This window comes from Trachemys scripta, chromosome 13 (assembly GCF_013100865.1).
Source record: "Trachemys scripta elegans isolate TJP31775 chromosome 13, CAS_Tse_1.0, whole genome shotgun sequence".
NCBI classification, from domain to species: Eukaryota; Metazoa; Chordata; order Testudines; family Emydidae; genus Trachemys; species Trachemys scripta.
Window position 1 is genome coordinate 27781525 of NC_048310.1, and position 25752 is coordinate 27807276.

Genomic DNA, 25752 nt, shown 5'->3' on the forward strand with positions numbered 1-25752 from the left:
TAAAGGCCACTTGGGATGCTCTGTTGTATTGGACTTACCCATGGCCTGTACATTGGAAGTTCTCTGGTGAATAGATGCTGCTACTTGTTTTATCTCAGTTTATTGACAGTAGAGCTAGGACTTATAGCCGTATTTCTCAAACTTTCCAGACTACTGTACCCCATTCAGGCGGCTGATTTGTCTTGCACACCCGAAGTTTCACCTCACTTAAAAACTACTTGCTTACAAAACCAGACATAAAAATACAAATGTCACAGCACACTATTAGTGAAAAATTGCTTACTTTCCCATTTTTACCATATAATTATAAAACAAATCGTGACACACCCCCGGTTAAGAAACACTGATATAGTAAATAGAGCAGTATAAACAAGTTATTGTTTCTATTAAAATTTTAGTTTGTACAGACCTCGCTAGTACTTTTTATGTAGCCTGTTATAAAATTAGGCAAATATCTAGATGAGCTGATGTACCCCCTGTAAGACCTCTGCCTAACTGGTTGAGAATCACTGGCTCTATAGTATAGAGCTTACTCATGCGCAAGTCTTTGCAGAATTGGGGCCTATTTGACTAAGAATGATTACATTCTATTTAAATATTCTTTCTTAAACCAACCTATTCTGTTAATAAAGTACACGATTAAAATATAAATCCTAGTATGCACATGCTTATATCCATAGATGGATAACAAGCAGATGGGCTCTAATGGAGCTCCATGTGGGCACAGCAGTTTCTCTCCTGTTGACTTCACATAACACAACAACCAGGGGCGATCCAATGAAATGAATAGGTAAAAGGTTTAAAACACACAAAAGGACATAGTTCTTCATACAATGCACAGTCAATCTGTGGAACCTGTTGCTGGGGTTGTTGTGAAGGCCAGAAGTATAACTAGGTTCAAACCAGAATTAGATACATTCACAGAGGATACCTCCACCAATTGCTATTAGCCAAGATGGTCAGGGACGCAACCCCATGGTCAGAGATGCAACCCCTAAACTTCTAACTGCCAGAATCTGGGAATTGATGACAGGGGATGCATCACTTGATAATTCCCCTGTTCTGTTCATACCCTATGAAGCATCTGCCACTAGACAGTATCAGAGGACAGGATATTGGTCTGATCCAGCGTGGCCATTCTTAAGACTGCAACATCTAGGCCACAGTTCTTCAAATTAGAAGATGAAACTAGCACTTTATTTCTTTGTTTAATCAACTTTTGAACAAAACAGCATTGGGTTTCCTGTTATAATCAGGTAGGATGGAAACACAGGATCTCCAAAGTTCACTAAGCTGGTAGATTTGTGTTAAGCCAGAGACAACTCAGAATAGGTTTATCTGTAGCATATTAAGGACCTGATCCTGCTTCCCACTGGCAAGAATCCCAGGGTACTGTAAAAGCCCTGGGACTCTCTCAAAGAAAAAGATTATAAAACAAGAGGAGAGCAACTAGGGAAAGAAAGCTGGTAGAAGAGAAAGAAGAAAGTAACCAGACTAATAATTTTTAAAACTCTCCCAACTCTCTTTGAGAGCTGGAAGAAGCCACCAATCTTTTCATTATTGCTATCTCGTATTTATTTTTATTCCAGAGGTTCATACTGTATATTCTACTGGAGGAATGTGGTATCAAAAGAGTAAAATACCTCCCCTTTACCCAAGACTTTGTGACTGCCTGCCTGACAGAAACCAGACAAAGCAATAAAACAAAAGGGGAGGGGAGGAAACGTTAAGCTTTCCATTGATTTAAAAACCTATATTATTTTACAATACTGCTTTACTCTATGCTAAGGAAACTAACTCTAGACCTGATCAGAGTATCACTTTTCAAATGCTTAAATCCCTGTAAAGGTTTAGTGTCTGGCTGTGTGCATTTTGCTCAGTATTAACATGTTCAATGGAGTACTTTGATTTTTTTTTTTTATCTAGACGCCAGAAGCTGGTGAATATATGCTTCATAGCTTCAGATAAACCTTTTGTTCTTCTGGGGCTGATCAGCTGGTGCGGCAGCGAGAGGGAGAGGAGGAAGGAAATTCACAGGGGCTCCACGGTTTCAAAAAGTCAAATTACCTCTGAGCCATGGCATTGCTGATAATTTAAATGAAAAAATATATATACAGGCTGCACCACACAACATCTCTACTGTTAGGACTTTTAATGAAGCCCCAGTTGTGATGACACTGAAGCAGAGAACGCTACGGTGGGATAATTACTTGGCTCCCTCACAGCTGAGTTTCACAGATGCATTATTAACGGCACATTCCATGCCATAACGAGCACCGAATGTAGGTGGGATTCACAAACCCCGGCATCCGCCATTAGCGGGTTGGCGCAAACACAAATGAGTGTTTTCACAAAAGCATGCAAAGGTTGTGAAATTCCAATGAATTCTTTCACTGGAAAAATAGTTCAAGCTGCCATGACCGGATATGTCACCTCCCATGGCACACTGTGCTCTGAGTGAGGCACCATGGGAAATTACAGAATCAGAATGCATTGATTTTTCTGTAGAAAATACAGGCAGCAGCCCTGATGAAGAATTAAGGAGGAAATGTAATAACCTAATTCTCCTCCAATCTCACTCTCCCCCTCCCTTGGTGCTCCCCACCTTGTTTCTGTTTAACAATTATCCAGGTATACAGGACTAAACTGAGCTTTGATGCAATTGGGTGAAAGGACACTGGGCTGGATATAATTACACCTGCTTTCATCAGGGCTGAATTTAGCCCCCTTTGCCTGAATGTCACCAGCTCTGAGAGACATTTCCAAGCAATATTTGTTTTAAGCTGCCACGTGTTTCATGCTGTTCTTTGCAACATTCATCCCCCTAAACATTTCCCCCCTAACAGGCTTTCTCCATGGAATCTATTTACAGTATATGCAGTTATTAATAACTCCTCCTCAAACCATACAGTATATGGCCTGAAAGCTCTAGAGGATAAAGAGGGAATTTTCACACACACAAATTACAGAAAACACAACATTAATGTCTTCCACTTGCATTAATCCAGGGCACATTAGTCTAGCACCATACCTGCACCTTCCTCAGCCCAGTCAAAAAAATACCAAGCAGTTAAAAAAATTCCTTATGGCCACGCTGCAGTGTTCTCTCTTCATTTTCAGAAATCAGCTTGGAGTAAGAAATGTTATGAAATCAGTGGCAGTCCTGGTCCTTTTTATTTTTTTCCTATAAGCTTCCATTTCAAGGTGACCTTTTTTTGTGCGTTACCCCAAGTGTTTCTGCACACATACGGAACAAACGGTCTCCCAATAATTAACACTAGTGCTTAATGAAGTCCAGCTGCTGTGATGGCAAACTGAGGAGTGGCCAACCTTTGTAAACTAACTTGGGCTCCTCCAGTTACAGCTGCTTTAAAACCACAGTAATAGACTTCTCTTTGCCTAGTTCTCAAAGATCATTCTTACCAACTAAGACAAGTGTTCAAGATTAAGCATTTAATAACAAAGCTTATCTTTGAAGTAATATTTCATGCTGGCAAATTATGTAAAAAGGCTGGATCAATTTCAATGAATGCTGCAAAATTAATACAAATCCAGAGCAGCAAATGAAAAACTAAAATGAAAATGTGAGTTGTTAAAGACATAAACCTTTACAAATTCTAGAAGTATAGTTCCAAGAGAAAATTGAAGATAGCTTCTTCGGCAAAATCCACTCCTGTGGACTCGTTTTCTGATAAAATGTAAGAGGAGCTAACAGCCAACAGTTTATTAAAATAATGCCCTTTGCTAGTTTATTCATTCTGTTCATAAGTATGGTAAGGATACTAGGTGAATTTTATATGAGAATGTTAAAAAATGTCTCTATTATAAGTCACATCACGCGTCATTCAGAAAAATCTACTCTTTCCACAAAGTCCTCTTTTATACGTGTTTTCCTGCAATATTCCTTTATCCACCTCCTTATTTGCAATTTTTCCACACTGCAACACAGATAATGTTGTCTGATTTAAGAGGCAAGTTCCTAATCTCCTCTTGGATCTGCATGGTGGATCTCGCCTCCTACATTTCTGCTTTATGTATGAGCACAAAACTCCCACTCAGGTTAATGAGAGATCTATGCACTAAAATCTTGACTAAAATATCAGTCAAGATCTACTGAGAAGAATTTTGACCTGTGCCTGTAAGAGGAAGCTACAGAAACCTTAATATGATGTTCAGGGCTTGTCACATGGAATTAATCTGGACCAAAATAGATTGTGAATTTAAAGCGAGTTACCTATTCCTGATTAATTCAATGTGTGGATGCTCTTAGTCCAGAAGAAGAGTGCCTTATTCTGAATTAGTTTAATCCTTTATAAGTGGATTAAACTAATTCAGAACAAAGCACTTATTCTGGAATAAGTGTGTCCACACATGGAATTATTCAGGAACAGGTAATCAGGAATAACTCCCCATACAGACGAGCCCTTAGATTGCAAGTTGATATCTCAGGGAAAGAGAGAGGGTCCAATTTTGCCCTCAATTACATAGGTGACTCGCACCCATGCAACTGAATCAGATGTATTCTGTTTCCAAAATCACTGACAAGGATAATGACTTCTACTGCAATAAACAGTAAATGGCCTTTACAAAGATATTGGGGAAGAGACTTGGCTAATTTACTTTAATTTAAACTAATTTACATATAGGAAACATGTAATAATTTACTAATACCTCCAGCACTCTGAAATCAACAAGGGGTCAATCATGAACTCCAAAATTGCAACACTTGTAACCACTTCACTCCTTGAACTAGCAAACTAATATTACATAGGTATTAAAGTACTTCCTAGATAATTCTGGATGTCAACACCCTTCAGAATATAATTTCAAAACAAAATCATAGACAATAACAGAGTTCTTGGGGAAAAAATTGATATGTGCACAGTAATACTGATTTCCAAGCTCAAATTCCTTTGTCTACTTTAACACTAACTTTGGACCCTATTGCTGCCTGAAGACTCAGGAGTTGCATTTTTTTTTAAATTGCATAACATGGCAACATTCCACAAGCAGGAAGGTACCAAAAGGCTAACAGCCAAGAACTAAACTTTGTTCTACTCTACTAAAAATAGTGCACTGATTAGCCAATTGCATTATTTATTTTCCTCGGATCAGAATAACCTTATTAAGAAATCGTAAGTAAGCACTTATTACAAAGCAGTTCTGATTAAATTCCACAGTGCAGATATTTGGGAGAAGGGACGTGGGAGAACGAGAGAATATGAATGTCTTCATATATAGGATGCATAGCACAATATGCCTCTACACACTATATAAGTGTGTGTATAAAACAGCCATGGAAAAAATGGTCTATAACAAAACAGAGAATTTGGAGGTATCTGTTAACCATGATTATCCTGTCTTAAAACGGAGCATTTTAGATTTCTTACCTCCCTCTTTTGTTCAGTTTTGGTTCTCAAGCTAGCAGTTTTCTGCTCTACACTTTATTTTTGTGCACTCTGTAACACAACCGGACAAAATTCTACTTGCTCATTCACCCAGAATGAATATTTTTAAATAGGAAAATGAAGTATCTTTAGTTTTTTCATAAACAACAATGGCCAAGATAAAGGGCTAGCAAGTATATTTTAAAGTTCAAGATGATTTCACAAGGCTGCTGCAAACCATATAGCTTCTTCAATTATAAAGTTCACTCATATACTAAGACAGAAATTTAAGGGAATTATCTACTTGAAAATGGAGAATGAGCTGCCAAATTTGGATTGAGTTCCAGATTTTGAACCCTTCCTGTTCCCCAAATTGTGGTGTCCAAGTTTGTTTTAAAAGTTAACCACAAAATCTGACTCCGAGTTTGGATTCCATTTCTCTCCAAAGTTTGGTAGTTTGGAGCTGTTTAGATCTAAAGAGATGTTTGGGGCCCATCTTTACTCCACAAAGAGATGGCGATGGTTTGGACTTGTTTTTTGCCCTCCCCACCTCCCCCTAAAAAGTTACTTTTTTATATACAATGGACCACTGGTCTTATGATATACTTTGGATACTCAATTAAAGGATGGGAAATCATTTCTAAGAAGAAAGCATTTTTCTTCAAAGTGAAATGGAGAGGCAAGATACTACACGTTAAGAAATACTAACGTGTTAAAGGTTTTAATAGGCAAGATCATGGAAGTTTGAAAATATGATTCATTTATGCTATATATTTATGTATACAAGCCTATTAGGTTCTGTAGCGCTTTTTAACATTATCATGCATAAATATATATTCACTGTACATAAATGTATACACATAGTAAATGTATGCTAATAACCTTTTGAATTAATCATGTTATAAAGCTGGTGCAGACAAGATGAAGCAATAAGTCTAAATATTCCAATATTCTTTATTGTATTCCAGTATTAATACATATATGCATTTATATACAAAGATTAATAACAATATTTATGGTTTATCATCTTAAACTTTAATCTTGTTCGTAATATAGAAAGATTTTACATTTATGGGAGGTAGCTTTATTATTTAACACTCCAAGGGCAAGATTATGTTTTTCTATTAAAAGGAAGAGACATACTTCTCCTCAGTCCTTAGAGTGCTAGCCTTCATGTTCTGCAATATGTTGTGGCTCAATTTTTATACACACCAATTTCTTATCTGTTAGTTCAAGGTGAGTACTCCAGCTAGTGACAGTTATTTTATTAATACCCCAAACCTCTCAAAATACTGTGCATGAAAAATGGCACATACAACTTTTGTTGTGTTCACTTTCTAGACAGAGAAATACTAATGGTCTTTTTTAAAATCTCTATAGTATTTTGTCAATATTTTTTTATTACAGCAGAGCATATATAAATATTTTATTGTAAACCAAGGGCCTAAAATAAACAGTTTAGTAAATAGTTATTACATTACAAGGAAAAACATCTGTGGAAACTGTTTTCCATGTAATTATTCTTGCTATTTTACATTAGCGCTCAACGTGAGTTTCTTTGGCTCTAATGTTTCACTTGTTCTAAATCTTCCTCCTTGTTGCTATTATTAAAATCTTAAAAAGGTGCCAAATCTTAAATGAAGAAAAAAAATGATTCGCTAGAAATTATTCATATCACAGTGAGCCTCTACTAAACCTGGCAGGGGTGCAATATTTTCGGTGAAATTAACATAAAATATACAACTGCAAATTATCCAGGAAATAGCTATGTTCTTTACAGCATGCATTTACATTTGGGGGGGGGAAATGTTCTACTTATCTGTCTAGCACAAAGCTAAAAACAGTCTCTTCCAAAGCCAGCTTTAAAGGGAAAATAATAGATCTGTATAGGGAACATGGTCCTTAAAGAGGATATAACAAATAGCTGGTTGACAAAATCAACCTTAGAAATTACTGGAAATAATAATCAACCCTGGACATTTCTACTGCTGAATGCTAGCAATCCAGTTTTAGATTTCTTCTTGATACACTGAATGCATTTCCTCTCTTAGGCCTCAGCCCTTTCTGCTAAAACACAAGAAAAATTGTAATACTGTGTAAAATGCAAATCTTGCTGTAAATATTTTATAAAATTGTTGCATATATCCCAAAAAGCTATAGGTCTTAATTGAGAGGAGGCTATTTTGCCAGTCAATATATGGAAATGTAAAATGCTAATTCATGTTTTTCTACTTGTGAAAAACCCTGGAGAACAGCAAAACCACAAATGCACTCACTTTAATATTATACATATAATTTGGCTCCTTCTTTACAATCCCCACTGTCCTGGCTTTTATCTCCCAATGGCTGCAGAGGAAGAATCACAGAATCACTTTTACATCATCTGCACAGGAAGTCAACCCCCATGCTCTGCCAGCGTGGCAAAGAAGCCAGAGGCTGAGCTAACTAACACTGCAAATAGGAACCGAAATAAGAAATTCCAGCCCTGTTACACAAGAAACAAGCCCTAAATGACATTAAACCTGATCAGAGAGGAACAGCATGTGAACAGCGTTTCACCAGTGAGAACTAACTTACGTTAACAGCAGCCCAGACAGAAGGCACACAGGCAGATATGAAATCCGATGCAGCCCAATGTGCACACCTGCAAGTGTTAGGAGTCTGGAGATTTTTTGCTGAAGTGTTCTTAGCACATGTAGCTTTTGTTTTTTTAGAACAACTGATGATTGTAACACTAAGGCTTACGACTCCCTTACTCGGTGTCATGCTGAAATCTGACTAGAAGTTTTTTGGTCTGATTAAACATATAGTCACCAGTGTTAGCCTTTATTCACTCACATGCATGTTTACTTGGCAAGGGAAGGATTGGGAAGGGGGATATTCTTGTGTCTACTTTAAATGAAACTATCAAGTAATTAAATTTAGAGCTCTCAACTGGTAGCTATGCTGGCTTTAAAGTCTGAAAATGATAGCTTTCCCCCAACAGTTTTAAGGGTTTTCTCCCCATTAGATTTCTTTATCTTCTGATTAGAGCTGAAGTTAATATGGTTGTTTTGTTTAACATCAATAATGCCAGAGTAGATGATCTAGTGATCCCTTCTGGCCTTAAATTTTATGACAAAATGCTGTGTACGTTTTATTAAAAAATACCTCTGTCTTTAGCTCAGAGGAGGCTGCATGGTCCTAATCCTGAAAAAACATACTCTGTGCATAGTGCTTACTACCAGAAGAAATCCCACTGAAGTCTAAAGGACTACATAGAGTAGTTAGAGCGCCAGGATCAAGGCCTACTAGGGTAAAAAGGATGGAAATTAAGTTGATTGGGTTTTAATCATTGGATCATGCAGCACTCACTCACGTCATTAGTCTGTAATTATGTAAGTAGTTCTACTGACTTCACATGGGACCCACACACGTGAATAAGGGCCACTCACCTGAGTAAAGATTGCAGTATATTTTAGTGGAGGTCTAGTTAAGGTGCATAATGGAACCCAGTTGAACAACTATGTATGTTTCATTTGTGGAGCACAAGTTCTCTCTTAGGAGTTGCAGGTGCATACTAGTTTTAAACTTGGATGCACAGCCCTTACTTTTACTAGAAGTATGGGAACTTGCACCCACAAAGCCTAGAATCTAGATTAAAGTGGGGTTGTATGCTCATTAGAAAGCAGACATCCACAAAGAATACAACTTTTGCCCAGAACTCATTCAAAATACGCTTTGATAATCAACTATGGAAACTTAAACTATAGTTTCTTATTCAGGGCTCCACATCAGATGAATTTTGATGAATTTAACAAGTTTTCCTGTTAATGGATTTCATGGTGTGTTGCCACTTTGAATACCTCTACCCAAATAAAATGTTGTGTACAATGATGTGGTTTCACCACATAAGAACGGCCGTACCGGGTCAGACCAAAGGTCCATCTAGCCCAGTATCCTGTCTACCGACAGTGGCCAATGCTAGGTGCCCCAGAGGGAGGGGACCTAACAGGCAATGATCAAGTGATCTCTCTCCTGCCATCCATGTCCACCCACTGACAAACAGAGGCTAGGGACACCATTCCTTACCCTTCCTGGCTAATAGCCATTAATGGAGTTAACCACCATGAATTTATCCAGTTCTCTTTTAAACACTGTTATAGTCCTAGATTGCACATTCCTAGATTGCAAACGGCAGCAGTTCCCTCAATTTAACCACAAGAAAAATAGGTTCTTGGACAAGACCATTTCATAGATATATTTTTGGTCTCAAAATGTTTTTTTCATAACTAATATTTACATATAATAAACATGCAAGAGTGATATCACCATGCTTGCTGTAGTTAATGGTCTGATGGATATTTCCACTTAAAGGGGGGAAAACCTTATTTGCAGGGGTTAATAACCAAGGCATACTGAGCCATAGCTTTACAAGTAACCATGCCCTTGTTCTGAATTGTTGAAATCTGGCTTACAAGACTGCATCACAGGAGTATCTTTAAACAAACAAACAAAAAAGTTGTTACACAGACATTTCAGATTTCAGGGATTACAGTTGCACAAAGCACAAACCATTCAAGACTGGGTAGTTTATGACATTTGATTTTCTGCACTGACCTCCAGACTTGCTGCAGTCAACATTGTTGAGCAGTTTGGCAGTGACACTTAAAAACAACTGCATATTTTGATTTAAAAACAGGTTATGAAGCAGGTGCAGTAAGTTTTTTCCATCAACAACTTCATAAGGAGTTTTTGGCATGTGAGGCTTAGTACCTATGCATAGCATCCACATTGCACCAATAGAGTGTAATGGCTCCAAATGGCCTGTTAGCCAAACCTGGAAAAGCTGTAAGCATTAAAGGCCTTGACAATAGACATTAATGCCTCCAACACTGACAAAATAAATCACTATCGATTTAAAGGTGCTGTTAAGAGTCATGGCAAGAATCCATATTTAATTTTAATAATTCCCTATCAACATATTCAACAGCTGCGCTGTATGTTTTAAACATTTCTGTATTATCAGAACTATAAGTAATTCATGGGTTTTAATACACAGGGTTTTTTTTGAGTCTTCTGCCTCTCACATACATTTCAGCTACAAAAATTTACTAGATTTGTAAGATTTAAAAAGATTCTTAAGCAAGAACATTCAGACTTTTCCACCTATACTGCAGACTAAGACATCTCTGTGAATTATGATAATTGCCAAAGTGACAAAAAATTTTTTTCCTCCTAAATTCTGAAATTTCTTACTTTTTTGGGCTAAGCCAATAAGACACTTTGCTTTTAAAGCATTATTGTCAGGTATAGATTCATTGAAAAAAATAAACTGTTTCCTTGCCAGTGTTATCAATATAACTCTTTAGAGTCTAACTAAAATATTTTTTAGAAATTTACTTTTCACCATATGTGATCATTTTTGAACTTTGTGGTCCAAGTACATTGAAAACAAGATAGTTTCATTTTTGTTTACAGCCAGCATCTAATGAATTTCACTTTCTGGTTCTGGCATACTAGTGTTATTCCTCTAAAAATAAACCCTTTCCATGCCTTTTTTTCCATAAATGGGAACCTATCTATTAACAGTCGATTTTTTAAGATCTTTTTTCTTTTTTGACAGTCCTAAATTTTGGGTGTAAAATCCTATTCTGATCATGACAAAATTCCTATGTATATTTTTTTCACTTTAACTATTTCTTAAATATCTTAAGAATTAGACCATGCCACAGAACATCAGCCATCTACATCTGGCCACAGTTTTGTTCAGCACTGTCCAGTTACTGATCATTGCATGATCTTTCATCACTTGATTTTTTGTTGCAGACATTTCTCTCTTGATAGAAGTCACAGATGCAGAATTAGCAAATGACAGGCCATATCCCCATATGCTAGAGAAGACATATTGGCAATGGGATGAGTAAAACAAGCTGTAACAAATGACGTGCTGTTGATACTAGCTGATGCTGATCCTGTAACACATGGAGCGAAGCTGCATTTGGTTATTCTGGAGTAAAACCTAGAGTCAATGGATTTACTCTAGCATAACTGAATGAAAAACAACAATTTTTACAATTGTACAACAACATTATATTCAAAGGCGCTGATCTTATTCTTTGATAGGCATGGGTGAGCACACACAAGACAACATATGACTCTGCATCTAAAGGCAGGGTTAACCTCTGGGTGTGGTTATATTTACTACAGTATCTAACTGTTTACACACATATAAAGTTCAGCGTATACTTTATTTCCTACCTGCAGTGACATTTTTCATAGTCCTCCTCTCCATCAGTGCAGGAGCTGGAAAAGAAGGTAACGTCTCACCATATGGGGTTTGGGCTGCACCTACAGGAAACAGGAGGTAAAAAGACTCAACTCTTCCCCGTGAGGTCAGCACCTCATTTACCCCCAGTGCATGGGTTAATTCCAAGACAACAAAACAAAGAGGAAAGAGATTCAGGGGAGGCAGGAGAAAGTGTGTTGGTGAAGAGGAGGACTATAGAAAACACCATTACTTGTAAGTAATTACTCTTTTTCATCCTCCCCTCTTCACCAATCTAGGAGTTGGAAAAGAAGTTCAGTCCTCACCATATAGAAATGTAATTGACAATAGAAGCAGGCAATAGCCTCTTACCTTAAAATGACTAGAGTATCTGACAGATCCTATGACTGAAAGTGAATTTGCTGCAGAAGTTAATACAAGTTTATGGTGGGTAGGAAAAATGTGTACGTTTGACCCAGTTGTTACTCTTTAATTTTCCAAAAGGTACATTCCATCTGAGAATTGCTTACAACTCCCAGCAGAATAAAGCTTCATGCAGTATGGAAAGACTCAAGATCCTGTTGTTCGAAGTATTCTTGCATAGGCCTTGATCCACCTGGAAACAGTAGTATTTGGATGCATTGTGTCTTTCCCTAGCCAATAAAATGGGACAAATAATGCTTTTGAGTTGTAAAATAGAATCATTAGTCCAAGGTAAGAGTCAATGTTTTGCCTGATATTCAAAGAATGAAAACTGTCTCTAAAGAAATGTGGATTGATTATGATAGATCAACAGAGTTACTGGTTCATTTAAAATCTGATATTACCTTAGGAAAAAGTCTGATAATGAAACTAAAATCTTCTTTCTCAAAGTTCAACTGAAGACACAGAGGTAACTGTTAGAACCTTCCTGCTTAGAGACAGGGCCAAAAGAAATACATTTTTTAGTAAAGCAAATATAAGGGAATTGAATCTGCCAATTCAAAACTAGAACAATACATAGATATCACTCTGGAATAATCTAAAGAGAGAAGAACATGAAGTAGAAATCTCTTGATTCCTTAAAGAGGCCAGAAAGTTGCCAGAATTACTAATAAGTTGACCCACAAAGAGTTTCCGCTACAAAAATCCAAAATATAAGTGACCAAACATATATGGTACCTACTACAGAAGCAATTGGTTCTCTCTACACCAAGAACTTGACTGAAAATCATGAGTCAAAGGTGTATTGAATTTAAAGTAGAACTTAAAAGAATTAAAATGCTCTTCATATGTCAGAATAATGTACATGAAATTCTTGCTGTTGAAAAGTTTCTCTCTACACTAAAGAATGACCAGGAAAGAAAGTACTCTGATTACTCAGGAGGATATGAAATAATATTTTTGTCCCTGAGGAAGAAGGGAAAAATTATACTTGATCTGACTTGCTAGTCAAGTATGACGTAGCACAATGAAATTTGCTCTAATGACCATTTGTAATGGGCAGTCTCTTGACTTAAAGGACTAGTTTAATGTCTCCCCAAGATTTGCACTGCCATTTAATTTGATCCTTATTTAAAGACAATGCACCAACTGTATCCCTTCAAAGTAAATGGAGTTACATCGAAAATGAATTTGGACCTATATCTAATAGGCAAAAATTCTGATTTGTCCATTGGATAATCAGACAAGTTTCAGTATACATAACTTGATAACCCTCTTATTCAAATACAGATGTTTTCCATAACAGGAGAAGGAAGGAAGGAAATGTTCTGGACCTGATCATCAGAAGTGCTGAGCACTTGCAGCGCCCTCTGAAGTCAGTGGGTGCAGGTGCTTAAAACCACTGAAGCTCAGAGTTTTTATTAGTAAGAAAGGGACTTACATCTACCTTTCTAGTACTGTGTACTTTCTCTTCCCACTGTCCAATGACAGGGTAGACTGAACAGTGTCCACACCTCCCCAAAGAGATAAAATGGTGCATGGACATTTTGTAACTTTGGCCAAAGACGTTCAATTTTCGAAAATATGCACTCCTTTGCCTCCTCCCCCGTTTGTTTTTAGGTAAGCCCGGATATCTTGCTAGCGCAGAAACAGAACTGGTAGCTGATTTCCTTGCAGCTTTGGATGAGAAGGCATTAAAAACTGCACCACTGGTTTGGCAGGACTTGAAGAACAGGGAAATCTTCTTTCTCCAAGAAAAAGCATTACTTATCTGTTAACAGCAAACTGCCTATTAAAACATCATAACACCTAGATTTCAAGGCAGAATTGGTACAAAGCTAAGGGACAAAGGAGAGTCAAAAGATGTACATAGAATTACAGTATAAACAACCAGTGAAACCTGTAGATGTGGTGGTGTACAATATGGCTCTTCTATGTCAAAGAGAGAATGCAACTGCTGCTGTTCTAGGACCTCTACAATCTTCTCTACATACTTTATGACCACAGAAATGACAATCTTCTCACAGGAAGAGGTTATCCCCTTTGATTAGATCATTCTTGCTCATGTGCAATTAGTGGTAGCACAAACTGATTAAAGGGAACCTAATGTCGAGTTTTAGGGGGGTTTTGTTTTGTTTTTTTAAGTACTCATCCTGTTGATGGATGCCATCTTTAATTCTTAATTTCTTCACTGTATAGAGACAATGAAGTCTAATTTAGTTTTAATTTAATCTAAAAAATTGGTTATTTTCAGCATCTTTATCCAACAGTGATGCAGAATCTATAAGCTTTCCTAATAAAAGAGAAAACTTCAAAGTGAAATCCTTCACGACAAGGGAAATCAAATATCTCATATTTATCTCATATCTCAGATGCCACGCTTTAAAGAAATCATTTTGTTATTGCTTAGGACCTCAATTATTTAGTAAATTGGTTAATTTCTTAAGCAAACAATGGTGCCATTGAAGGCAAAACTCTGTACAATTCAAAGAAGCAGGATTCAAATGTGAGGAAATAAACCACAGAAATAAAAGTAATGAACAGATTCATGTAAAGAGCAAAAGATGTCTTTGCAGCATCACTCTAGAAAAACCTGAAGAACAGACCCAAAAATGATGGAGCTTTGTTTATTGGAACATTCTGATTCTTTGTTTTTTAAAATCAGGAGAAAGGGAGAAAGGTCTGATGGGAAACTGAGGTGCTGACCTTTATAGTGGGAAAGAGTTGAGTCATTTTGCCTCCCGTAGGTAGAACCAAAATTCCATATGGTGAGAACTTACCTTCTTTTCCAACTTCAGGGTTGGTGGAGAGGGACTCTGTGAAGAATGTGTGCACTTATATTCATAGATATGTGTCCACACATGTACAAATAATCCAAGAAACAGGCAGAAAGTATCTCTGCAGACTGCTACATACAATTCTGGTTTTTTTTTAAATTTGGGGGTAGGTTTTGGTTTTTTTTTTTTTAAATACAATAATTTTCAAGGTTAACAATACCACTAAAGTGACAAGTTACAGCATCAAAATATCACAGCTTACACACACCAAAGTTTCCTGGAAAGTGTCATTTTTGCCACGCTAGTTAACAGATGTTGAAAGGCTGTGAATTGATTGAGATGCTTGCTAATGATAACTTTGAAGAAACATCAGACTTAAAACTCAGACTGATTACAGAAAAGGTGTTTTATCAACTGCTCCCCTTTATGAATAAATATGAAACTACCAGGAAAGTGTTTAAACGAGTTTAATCACAGCTACATATGAAAATTGGGTTGAAGGGCAAAAAGGAATCTTAACACGGTTAAGAGAGAATGAAAGCGATATAAAACTGTGATCACAGACGATTATGCATGTATCATGCAAAACAGGAATGTTGTCATAGCAGCTATAAAAATGTCAGTGAAAACTGAACTACTATTATGCAAGGTGTAAATGAAATGAAAAAATGCAAAAGGAAAATATGAATGAATATATTAAAGGAAACGCTATTTCTTTTCTGGTTGATAAACAAGCAAAACAAAATACATTTTCATGAAATAGAGTAATTTCTAGGAACAAATATGCATAGATAACAATTGTAAGAGATCATAGCGACACTGTGTATCTGGATGACAAAGTTATTAATATTTCTGGCAACAAATTTTCCATGTGTCAGAAAGAAAGGGAGGGCTAAAATGTACAATTATGAAGACCGTTTTAAAATAGGAAGCCAACTAGATATTGGATTCTATTAGGGCCCGACATTTCCTGCTAAAGTCAATGGGACTTTGAGCTCTGGCCCTGAATGAAACTACACTATTAATTATTAATAGTTTAATTATCAGTGGTGTACATTTACAGTGCTATATCCTCCTATCTACTAGTACATATGTACCACGCTCACCATTGTGTTATTTAAGTATCTACATAAATCATGATTTATTATTATTAACAATAACAGAGAACTAATGTAAAACTCAAATCAAGCGCTTTAGGTAGGCCAACAATTACATTTAGGCTTATAGATATAATACATATTGCATTCTAAGACCCTCAATCCTGCAATAAGTTCCATGTAGACAGATGCCTGCACAGGCATAGAGCCCCACTTACGGCAACAGTTTCCCATGCACATCCAGGGGTTTATATAGGCAAAGCACATGTGAGGATCAAGGCCCAAATACGAATTTCTAAACAGAATGTATGTAACTCATAAAAGGTTTGAATACCAGTTTTTCCTTTCTAAAACCAACTTTAAATAGTAGACAGCTACCTTAACATGTGATTCCAGTACTACTTATTAATTAAAAGAACTCCATAAAGAATTAGATGTTTAAAGCAAATACTGCATTAACGTATAAGGGTTGTACTTGCAACAGTGCATTAAAAGAGCAAGACTTAAAATATGCTTTTAAAATATGAAAGTTTTACAAATATATTTTGAATTCTTAATGTGTTCATAAATAATTCACACATTCAACTGTTAAGTCCAGAAATATGTTATCGTTGATCATTTGCATTTAACACTTTAAAAACAATCTGGCACATTTTTTATTTGCCTTAACCCTTGAAAGCTATTACAAAGACGCTGTGTTCCAATGTCATCATCATTGCTACCATGTATACATTTTAATTCAGCGCTGGGCTACACTACAATCTATGTTGGTATAATTACGGCACTCACAGGTGTGGAAAATCCACATCCCATAGCGATGCAGTTATATCGGCCTAACGCCAACGCCTGGTGTAGATGGGAGGGCTTCTCCCATCGACATAGCTACCGCCTCTCGGGGAGGTGGAGTCCCTAAGTCGACGGGACAAGCTCTCCTTTCGTTGTAGGTAGCATCTTCACTTAGCATTGCAGCTGTGCCGCTGCAGCGCTGTAAGTGTAGACAAATCCTAATACTTGGCCAAAGGCCAGTAGGGTTTCTCTCTCAAGAATCCAACAATTTTGTCTCAATCATTTGACACAATGTCATGACTGGATGGAAAGGAATTTTGTTTACCAAGAAGCACCTTTCAAAATTTAAATAACTGAGAATTCAAGCAGCATGTTTAACTAACAGTGCATAAGAAAAATAGGACATTTAAAAAGAATTAATGCCTTCCTTTAATACACATTATTGTATTAATGTCCCTATTCTGAAATGTGCTGACTATCCTCAGCTCCCAAGTCAATGAGAGTTGAGAGGACTCAGCACTTCCCAGGATCAGGCCCTAACAATAGAAATGTCTTTGTATCCTAGAAGGAGATGCATATGGCAAATACTTCCACCTTTGCAGATGCCATTTGTAAAATGTGGTAAACTCTGTATCTGGATCTACTTCATATTAACAATGAATACATATACTCAGATAGTACAGTGATGGGCAGCAGTATAAAACCATAACTAGCTTTACATACATACAAAAACGTGGGTAGGACAGTTATGTTATTAGCTGAATCAATGAAAAGTATAACAAAGAGATTCATGCTCCAAAAGGTTCTTAGATACATTCTGACTGTGAAATCTCAAATCTTTTAACTGCTCTCTTGATGTTATCTCTGTGATTTAGTTGTCTATCAATTAATAGCTCTTTTAAATGTGAAAACAACTTTCTACACACTGCTGTCTTTTAAAGTCTGTGTATTATCCTAGTTCTTTGGGTTTAGCCACAAATTTGTTACACTAGTTATTCTTATTTTTGGTCATGGTTTTATTTAGAATACTTGTGTCAATTTACAGAAAAAATGTAGATGATATACATTCCATATGTGTTTGTGATCCTGGAAAAACAATTCCGCAACTTGAAACACAATATTCAGGAGGGATCAGTGGCATTTTATTACAGATTAGGTTATACAGATGTTTGGGATCCTGTGTTACCTGAATCAAAAATATCACTAAAAACACACTGCAAGCTCATTGCTCAGCAACATACTTTTGTTTTTGCACTGAAATTTCTTTTTGCCTCCTTCATCAATACAGTTAGGTAATTTGGTAGTTCCCCATCGTCCAAGCCAGAGGATGCTAAGGCCATGTCTACACTACGGGGGGAGATCGATCTAACTTATGCAACTTCAGCTATGTGACTAAAGTAGCTGAAGTCGACGTACTTAGATCTACTTCCACAGGGTCTCACTACGCTATGTCGACAGGAGACGCTTTCCCGTTGACCCCCCTTGCACTTCTCTTTCAGGTGGAGTACAGGAGTCGACGGGAGAGTGATCTGCGCTCGATTTAGCGTGTCTTCACTAGACCTGCTATATTGACCGCTGATGCATCGATTGCCGCACGTTGATCCCCCGGTAAGTGTAGACAAGCCCTAAGTCTACAAAGCAGTCCAAGATCCAGACGACAAAGCTATTTCAATACGACTGGCACTATTGTCCCTTACAGCAGTAAAATGAATAAACTGGGCCTCCTGCTTTATGTATTCCCCAACACAAATGAAGTACAGGTTCTGGAGTCCATTCTAGTTTACAATAATCTGCCCATTTTCACACTCTATGGCTCTCAAAATAGTTTGCCAGAAGAATCCTGACCTTTATACACACAACGGATTGGGAGGGGCTGGGAAGAATATACAGAGATGATTGGGCTGTATATTTGTGTGTGTACTTATAAAAATTAATAAGGGTGTCCACTATGTTGACTGGACACCTTATCTTAGACTAGTAAAAATCCAAATAAATAAATAAATACACTGAGATAAATCTAGAGAGAATGCTTTGCCACAAATGTGGCACAAGGACCTATCAGTGGCCAAATGATTGAATATTCAAATGTCCTGCTGCTCCCTCAGCCATAGAAGAAAGATCTATTAAGAGCTTTATGTGATTTTTGCTGTTGCCATGGTTGTTCACGTCTCCCGCCGGTGGAGCCAGTTGCTTAGCATGCCCATCCTCCTAGGCATCTCATAGAGACTGCACATCAGAGGCAGTGGTAGGTGGGGGAATAGGAGAAATGCTTGAAACATGGTCAGGTCAGCACAATAGGAGGTAAGGAGTACAGAGACTGCAAGAACTACAGACATTTTTTGATATACTCCTGGGTGGACTCCCCAATGCTGGCAAATGTTTCAAAGAGGGATCCCCTTTCTCTGTGGACAGAAATGTTTCAAAGGAGCCCCAATCAGTGGAATGTTTCAAAGACATTCTGCTTTCTAAAAATTCCACCCCGAAAACCCCAGACCCCTTCCTAACTAATCACGACTAAAGGGGCCTGACTCTGTGGCTGAAAACCTTCCTACAGCCTACAGTAGCTTAAAATAAAACAAAACATTCACCATATACCTGCTCCAGGGATGTATCCAGTCTGTTCAGTCTCCAGGGACTCTGCATGGGACTCAATATGCTTCTGTGGTTGGGTACAGGATATGAAGGGCTAGAGTGCAGAAGGGTAGTTTTTCAAAGCAGTGCGTGGGAGTAGTGTGGAAAATTTCCTCCATACTCCTTTGAAAATTTCAACCTACTCTAGTGAATTACAACCAGGGCCTCTAACTCCTGAGTATACAGCCAAGAAGTAAAAGAGGGAGATGCAGCCCAGTTAACTGGATGAAATACTTGGCACTGTTTAAAAACTAAATTGTAAGAAGTACTAATGTAATTATTTAACCATGCTACGGAGGTGTCTTGTATTACAAGGCATAGATCATTTTGTTGACAATTATTTGAAAAGAATAAGTATGAGTTTTGAAAGCCACTTTTATCATTTGTTTTGTGTGCATGTGAGTATGACAGGAAAAAAAGTTAGTGCCGCTGAAAGATGTTGGACTTTCAGATCTAGTGACTAAACCCCTCTAGCCACTGGGCACATGCACCATGGGCCGCAACAATCCAAGCTTCCCTGGCACACTAGTGCACCAGTATGCCTCCATCCTGACTTGGAGACTAGGGTGGGCAGTCTCCTTGCCAATTTAAATCCCTAATTTCTCTATCAGGGCTCCAAATAAGTAACAATTCATGGTGGTGGTTTTTGTAATATGGACTTTGGTCCACTGGGATTCAAGCAAGACCCCCAACTCACTTCTCAGAGGCTACTGAATAGGCAGCCCACCAATCTGGGCTAGATTTGTAAAATGAAAAACTCTTTAACCCATTACATTTATTATAAGTAAAACTACTTTACTAATAAGGAGCCACATGCCCTCCTCTGCTATAGTATATGAAGGGGAGTAAAACAAGCATTGTTAGGGCTCCTCATCCATAGGACGGGCCCAGCACAGGGCTGTGCAAATTTTGGAGTAGATGGGCTATGAGCAGACCAGAGAAGCAATCACTGTCCATGATATTCATGGCTCTGAAATACTGGATTAGCATTAAAAACATATGCGGGAGTCATTGGTGGTGGAATGAGCTATAACTGCTCTCCCCATACCTTCAATATCCTTCAGTCATGTGCAAGTGCCAGCAGTAAATTCACTGGCAGAATAGTCCCTAAGTCAGCTATGCTTCCTGGGTGAGATGGGGCCACAGAGTGTTGTGGAGTTGCTCAGGATCTACAGGGCCTGAGAGAAGCTTGGTTTCCCATCAGAGTTTCTATTCTTCAACTCTTCTCTGATCTTCTAAACCCAACCAAAAGACAGTTGTGAGCTGAACCTTGGGGAGCTCCTCCAAGTCACTCCCAATCTGTAGGTTTTTCAAGTGAGGGAAGCATGTGGCCCTTTGAAATCGGATGCGATACTCAATTCGTGCCTTGGCACACTCTAGTATTTAGCACAGCTTAGTCCTACAGAACGGAAATCCATTACCCATACTGGGACTATGTTCCTGTAGTTTTCTACAGTCTTCTGAAGTTTGCACTCTAACTTACTTACAATTCTGAGGAACTGACATTTGCAGCCCTTCCAGAAAGAGGCACCACACTTTTCTCAGCTCCACATATCCTATACCAACGCCACAGTTTCCAACACTTCTGGTATTAGAATTCAAGCTTTACCATATAGACATCAAGTTATTACTGCAGAGAGCAGAACTTTGGTCTTACAATAATTAATGTATGAAGTGTATATATCATATGTCTGTAAGTTAAAGAAGTTACTTATTTCAAAAAGCATAAAACAATTCTGTCTGTAATCAAACAGTACATTGATAGCAGAATCCCATGCACTTCACAGTTTTAGATCACTGATTATCAACCTCTGTTTTACAGCTTAAGTTAAAAGCACATATCAGCTTTCCTAAGGAGACCTCTCTTTCAGGTTTCTTAACAAAAAGCAGGGTGGGGGTGGGGGTGGGGGTGGGGGAAGACTTTGAAATCACTGTGGTCCAATTAGCAAGGATCTCACCCTTCAAGTCTGCAAACCAGAGATTACATTAACACCTGGTACAAACGCTAACATTCTTAGATATCTTCATCTTCTATTTGACAGACTTGAAACTCTTGCCTAGCACTACTATGGAAATTCTTGTGACTGACAGTGTATATCTTGCATTTATAAAGAGGTTTTTTTAATCTTTATGTCAGTCTTTAATTCTTCCTTCAATATTTGGGCATAATTCACATTAATGATAATGGGAGTTATATACTTGAATTGAGGGGAGAATAGTGTCCTAAATGTAAAATTGTTCTAGGAAAACCATTACGCTTATCTAAGATAAATGCTGCACATGAACATATGGGACACATAAAGTGCACTGTAGGGTCCTTGAAGGATCTCTTACAACATATACCTAGAGTGACATGTATAAGAAACTCCTTTGTCATCTATGCATCAAAATAAACTGATCTCTTGGGCCATCACATATATTTATAACATCTGTACAGAGAGGAAAAAATACTTCTTTGCAATTGTCAGAAAATGACCATACAGCTGCAACAGAAATACCACTCTTCAGATTACAATAACACTTGAGTGCAGCTTGTTATGCTAGGGATCTCAGCAAGGTATTGCTTTAAAAAAAAAATTGAACATCTGAAAAGTTGAACCTTCTAAAGTCCAGAACTGTTTGAGAAAAAAAAAAAAGAAAAGCACTGAAATAACTTTTTAAGCATTTTGTTTTGACAATGTGCCTCAGGAATTCATCACATTTAACTGGGAAAATGTGAGCCATTAAATCTATTCAATGTCATGACATACAAAATTGAAGCATAATTGCTCCTAAGTGGTTGACAACTGGCAAGTACTTTTTACATGGATAGAGGAAAATTTATGCTATAAAATGTAAGATATTGTCAAAAGTTTGATTTTAATATAAGTGAAAATGCTACAAGAGGATTCAAAAGGGTAGAAAAAGCTCAGCAGTAATACTTTTACAACCACACATTTAAAAAGCTTTGAAATGAACAATCATTACATCTAAACCATTTGCCTTGAAAGTTTAAAAAAACAGTGTGAATATTAACAAGTGATTAGAATAGAATTTCAAAAAGAGTAACAAAAACAAGTAGCCTATGAGAGGCCTGGTTTAAAGAGTTTCTTACCAATCATATGGTTTGCAACATGGATTTGTATCTCTCTTTCATTCTCAAAGGTCATCTGGCACTTGATGCACTGATAGGTCTTTTTCTGTTTAATAACCAAAAAGAGATTAGAGAAAACTGTACTGTAGCATAGAGCAGATGTGATTAAAAATACGTCCCATTACATATGCTTAACATTTCTCCTACCTAATCCTTTTTTCCATATACCAAGGTTGCACAGTTTTTTTTAATGAAAACTCGATGTACTAATATTTTGCCTTCAGAGGACTTTAATCTCAAAGCAAAAATTTCAAATGATAGCCTAAATCAGGGTTTCAGTGCTGAGTACATGAAAAACTGATAACTTGATTATGACATATACCCTCTATTATTGACACTTTACCCATAGCAGTACAAACGTCTGTGCAGGGAAACAAAATACTTTTAAAAGGAGATCTGTTTGCTTTCAGAAAAAGATCAACTTAAATTTTTTTTACTGTACTGAGGGAAACTCAAAGTACAATAGGCCCAAGACCAGTAGTACCTCAGGGAAAGGAAGGTGTGAATATATTTTGTACAGGTCTCCTATTAGAAATCTTGCAAATCCTACAGTAATATGAAAAATAATTTCCTTACACTGTTTTCTGTGTCATAATGTCATACTAATGAGGCTTAGCTGCAGAAACCAGGAGACAGTGTGAAGATGCAATTACACAAGCCATTTATTCAAACAGGGAAAATGGGGTTTGTACTCAGATTGAAAGTGGTGTGTGCTCTGGCGGTGTGACAGGAAAGAATCCAAGAAATAATTTGTAGAGAATAAAATTCACTCGACAATTTAGGAATTCCAAGTTAAAACAAAAAACACCAGTGCTGGGGAAAAGAGAAAGAAGTTAGTTGGTGCAGATTTACAGATCTCTCTACAACGTCTCCCAATGCCATTTTTAGGGGAGCTAATGAGGCCTAGAAAAGATAAATTGGATTAGATATTTGTAAAGTATGTAGAAATATTAAAATATTAAAATGTGTTCACGTGTGGGTTTGAGTAAAATATACATAATACATGCACATTTGAACAAACACTGATTATCTAAAACATAAATGCATAACTGCATGCTTAATATGTATGATTAATTACTGCAACAGAGCACACAAATGAGGTGCACATTTTTCACAAGCATTTGTGCACGTGCAGTTTAGAAAAACTGGGCCCCTTCTGCATAGAGTTTATTAGGAAGAAATTATTACCACAGTAATATTGTGGAGTGGCTCTTTCTGCTCCTATCACACTGTGCCATGAGTACTCAGGGCCTGCCTCTCCAACTCCTACTATGGACAGCCTCATAATGTGTGAGTCTAGTCACTGTTTAAAAAAAAAAAAAAGAGCGCACCACGTTCTCATCATTAGCCATTAATGTTAGAATCCCACTTTTGTAGTTGATTCCCAGCACTTTGAATTATTTACATTTGTGTATATTTTTAGATCTAAATTATTTCTTGTTGCATTCCCTCCACCCCAAAGCCCATGTGATGAACCCAGTTGCCAGGGCAGCAGTAATAAATCCAAGGATTTGGAGGAGTGTAGCAAGTTACTGCCTCACCCTCCATGTACGGGAGCCAATTGCCTTGAACGCTTTTCTGAGGAGAGAAAAAAATAGGTGCTACCAGTATTTTCATAACTACATTGCACCTCAGCAACAGGTTGGAGATCGAGATTAATGAATGTGGCACGGTACCATAATAATAGGTACACCTGTCTATATGTTTGCAGTGTTGTTGTAGCCGTTTTGGTCCCAGGATATTCGAGAGACAAGGTAGGTGAGGTAATATCAATCACTGGACCAAACTTCTGTTTGATGAGAGAGAAGTTTTTGAGCTTACACAGAATTCTTCTTCAGATCTTGGAAAGGAACTCAGAGCATCACAGCTAAACAAGGACACCACACACCAGAGAAGTAGATCACATCATGGAACAGGCCATCCAAATAGCCCAAGAGAACCTGCTTCAATACAAGGGGGAAAAAACCTCTGATCATACATCCCTAGTTGTCACCAACCACCCCACACTAGAACCCATATGAGGTATCATCAAAAAATTACAACACATACTCGATGGGGACTACATCTTAAAAGAAATCTTTCCTCAACCCCCATCTTCTGACCTTCAAAATAACACCCCAACCTTGCCAAGCTCGCCATCAGAAGCAAGCTCCCCACAGACCAGGACCCATCAACTCAAAGTGGCACCAGACCCTGCCAGAACAATAGATGGAGAACCTGCAGACATATCTCCACTGCTACGGTGATCAATATCCCACACAACACACCTTTTAAAATCCATGGGTCTTTAACTGCCTATTACAACATGTGGTGTACCTCATCCATTGCACTAAATGTCCCAATAACAACTATGTGGGTGAAAGCAGACAATCACTATGCTTTCGAATGAACTCATATAGAAAAATGATAAAAGACAAAAACATCATATCACCCGTGGGTGAACTCTTTTTACCAAACTATCACGCCATATCTGACCTCTCAGTACTTGTCCTCAAAGGAAACCTGTACAACACCTTCAAAAGACAAGCCTAGGAGATTAAATTCATAACTTTTGCTAGACATTAAGAATCATGGTCTTAATAAAGACACTGGATTTATGGCTTACCACAACAACCTGTAGCCCACTAACCCCACTTTTTTGTCTTATGACTGCAGGGATGTTAACAGGACACTTTACCTTGAATGGTCCCTTAGAATATGTGTTTTACTTATTCTAAACAATCAGTTCCACCTTGTATTTAGCTATAACGCTCTGAGTCTCTCTCCCAGACCTGAAAAAGAGCTTTGTGTAGTTCGAAAGCTTTCCTCTTCCACCAAAAGAAGTTGGTTTCATAAAAGATATTACCTCACCCACCTTGTCTCTCTGTTTATATGAATTTTATGTACACACAATGCATACTGTACATAATGTGTATGTATGTTGGTACACACACAGGGCCTTACGTGTTGTAAATCATTATGGTTGGTTTAAATGTTGTAACATGAGAGAAAATATCATAATAGGATAAAACAATATGCTGTTGGGTGAAAATTGATTCAACCAGCCAACAGCACCTGTGCAGAGGGAAATCGTTTGGATTGGATATAAACCACCAAGATGACTCAGAAATGTCCCCCCTTCCCTCCTGCCTCTCAGAGTCCAGCCTAAAATGTGGGTTACAAATGGAAAAAAGGTTGGATTTCTGAAGCACTGCTTTCCAGGAGTCCGTCCCAGTGCACGAGCATGAGTACAAACATACAAACACACTTACCTACATAAACCAGGTAGACA

General features: G+C 37.6%; 1 protein-coding gene across 7 annotated transcripts in view; it reads right to left on the reverse strand.

The window, feature by feature from the left end:
- ZNF423 (zinc finger protein 423) overlaps positions 1 to 25752 on the reverse strand; it is a 319770-nt gene that overhangs the window by 80759 nt on the left and 213259 nt on the right. For 3 of the 7 annotated variants that reach the window (XM_034788253.1, XM_034788251.1, XM_034788254.1), the window contains 2 exons: positions 22443 to 22527; positions 11628 to 11717 (listed from right to left, as the gene is read on the reverse strand). In XM_034788253.1, coding sequence (XP_034644144.1) covers positions 11628 to 11717; positions 22443 to 22527 — 175 coding nt within the window. Of the gene's footprint in view, positions 1 to 11627; positions 11718 to 19312; positions 19404 to 22442; positions 22528 to 25752 lie in introns of all 7 variants that reach the window. The other 4 variants (XM_034788255.1, XM_034788257.1, XR_004647973.1 and 1 more) reach the window with 3 other exon arrangements.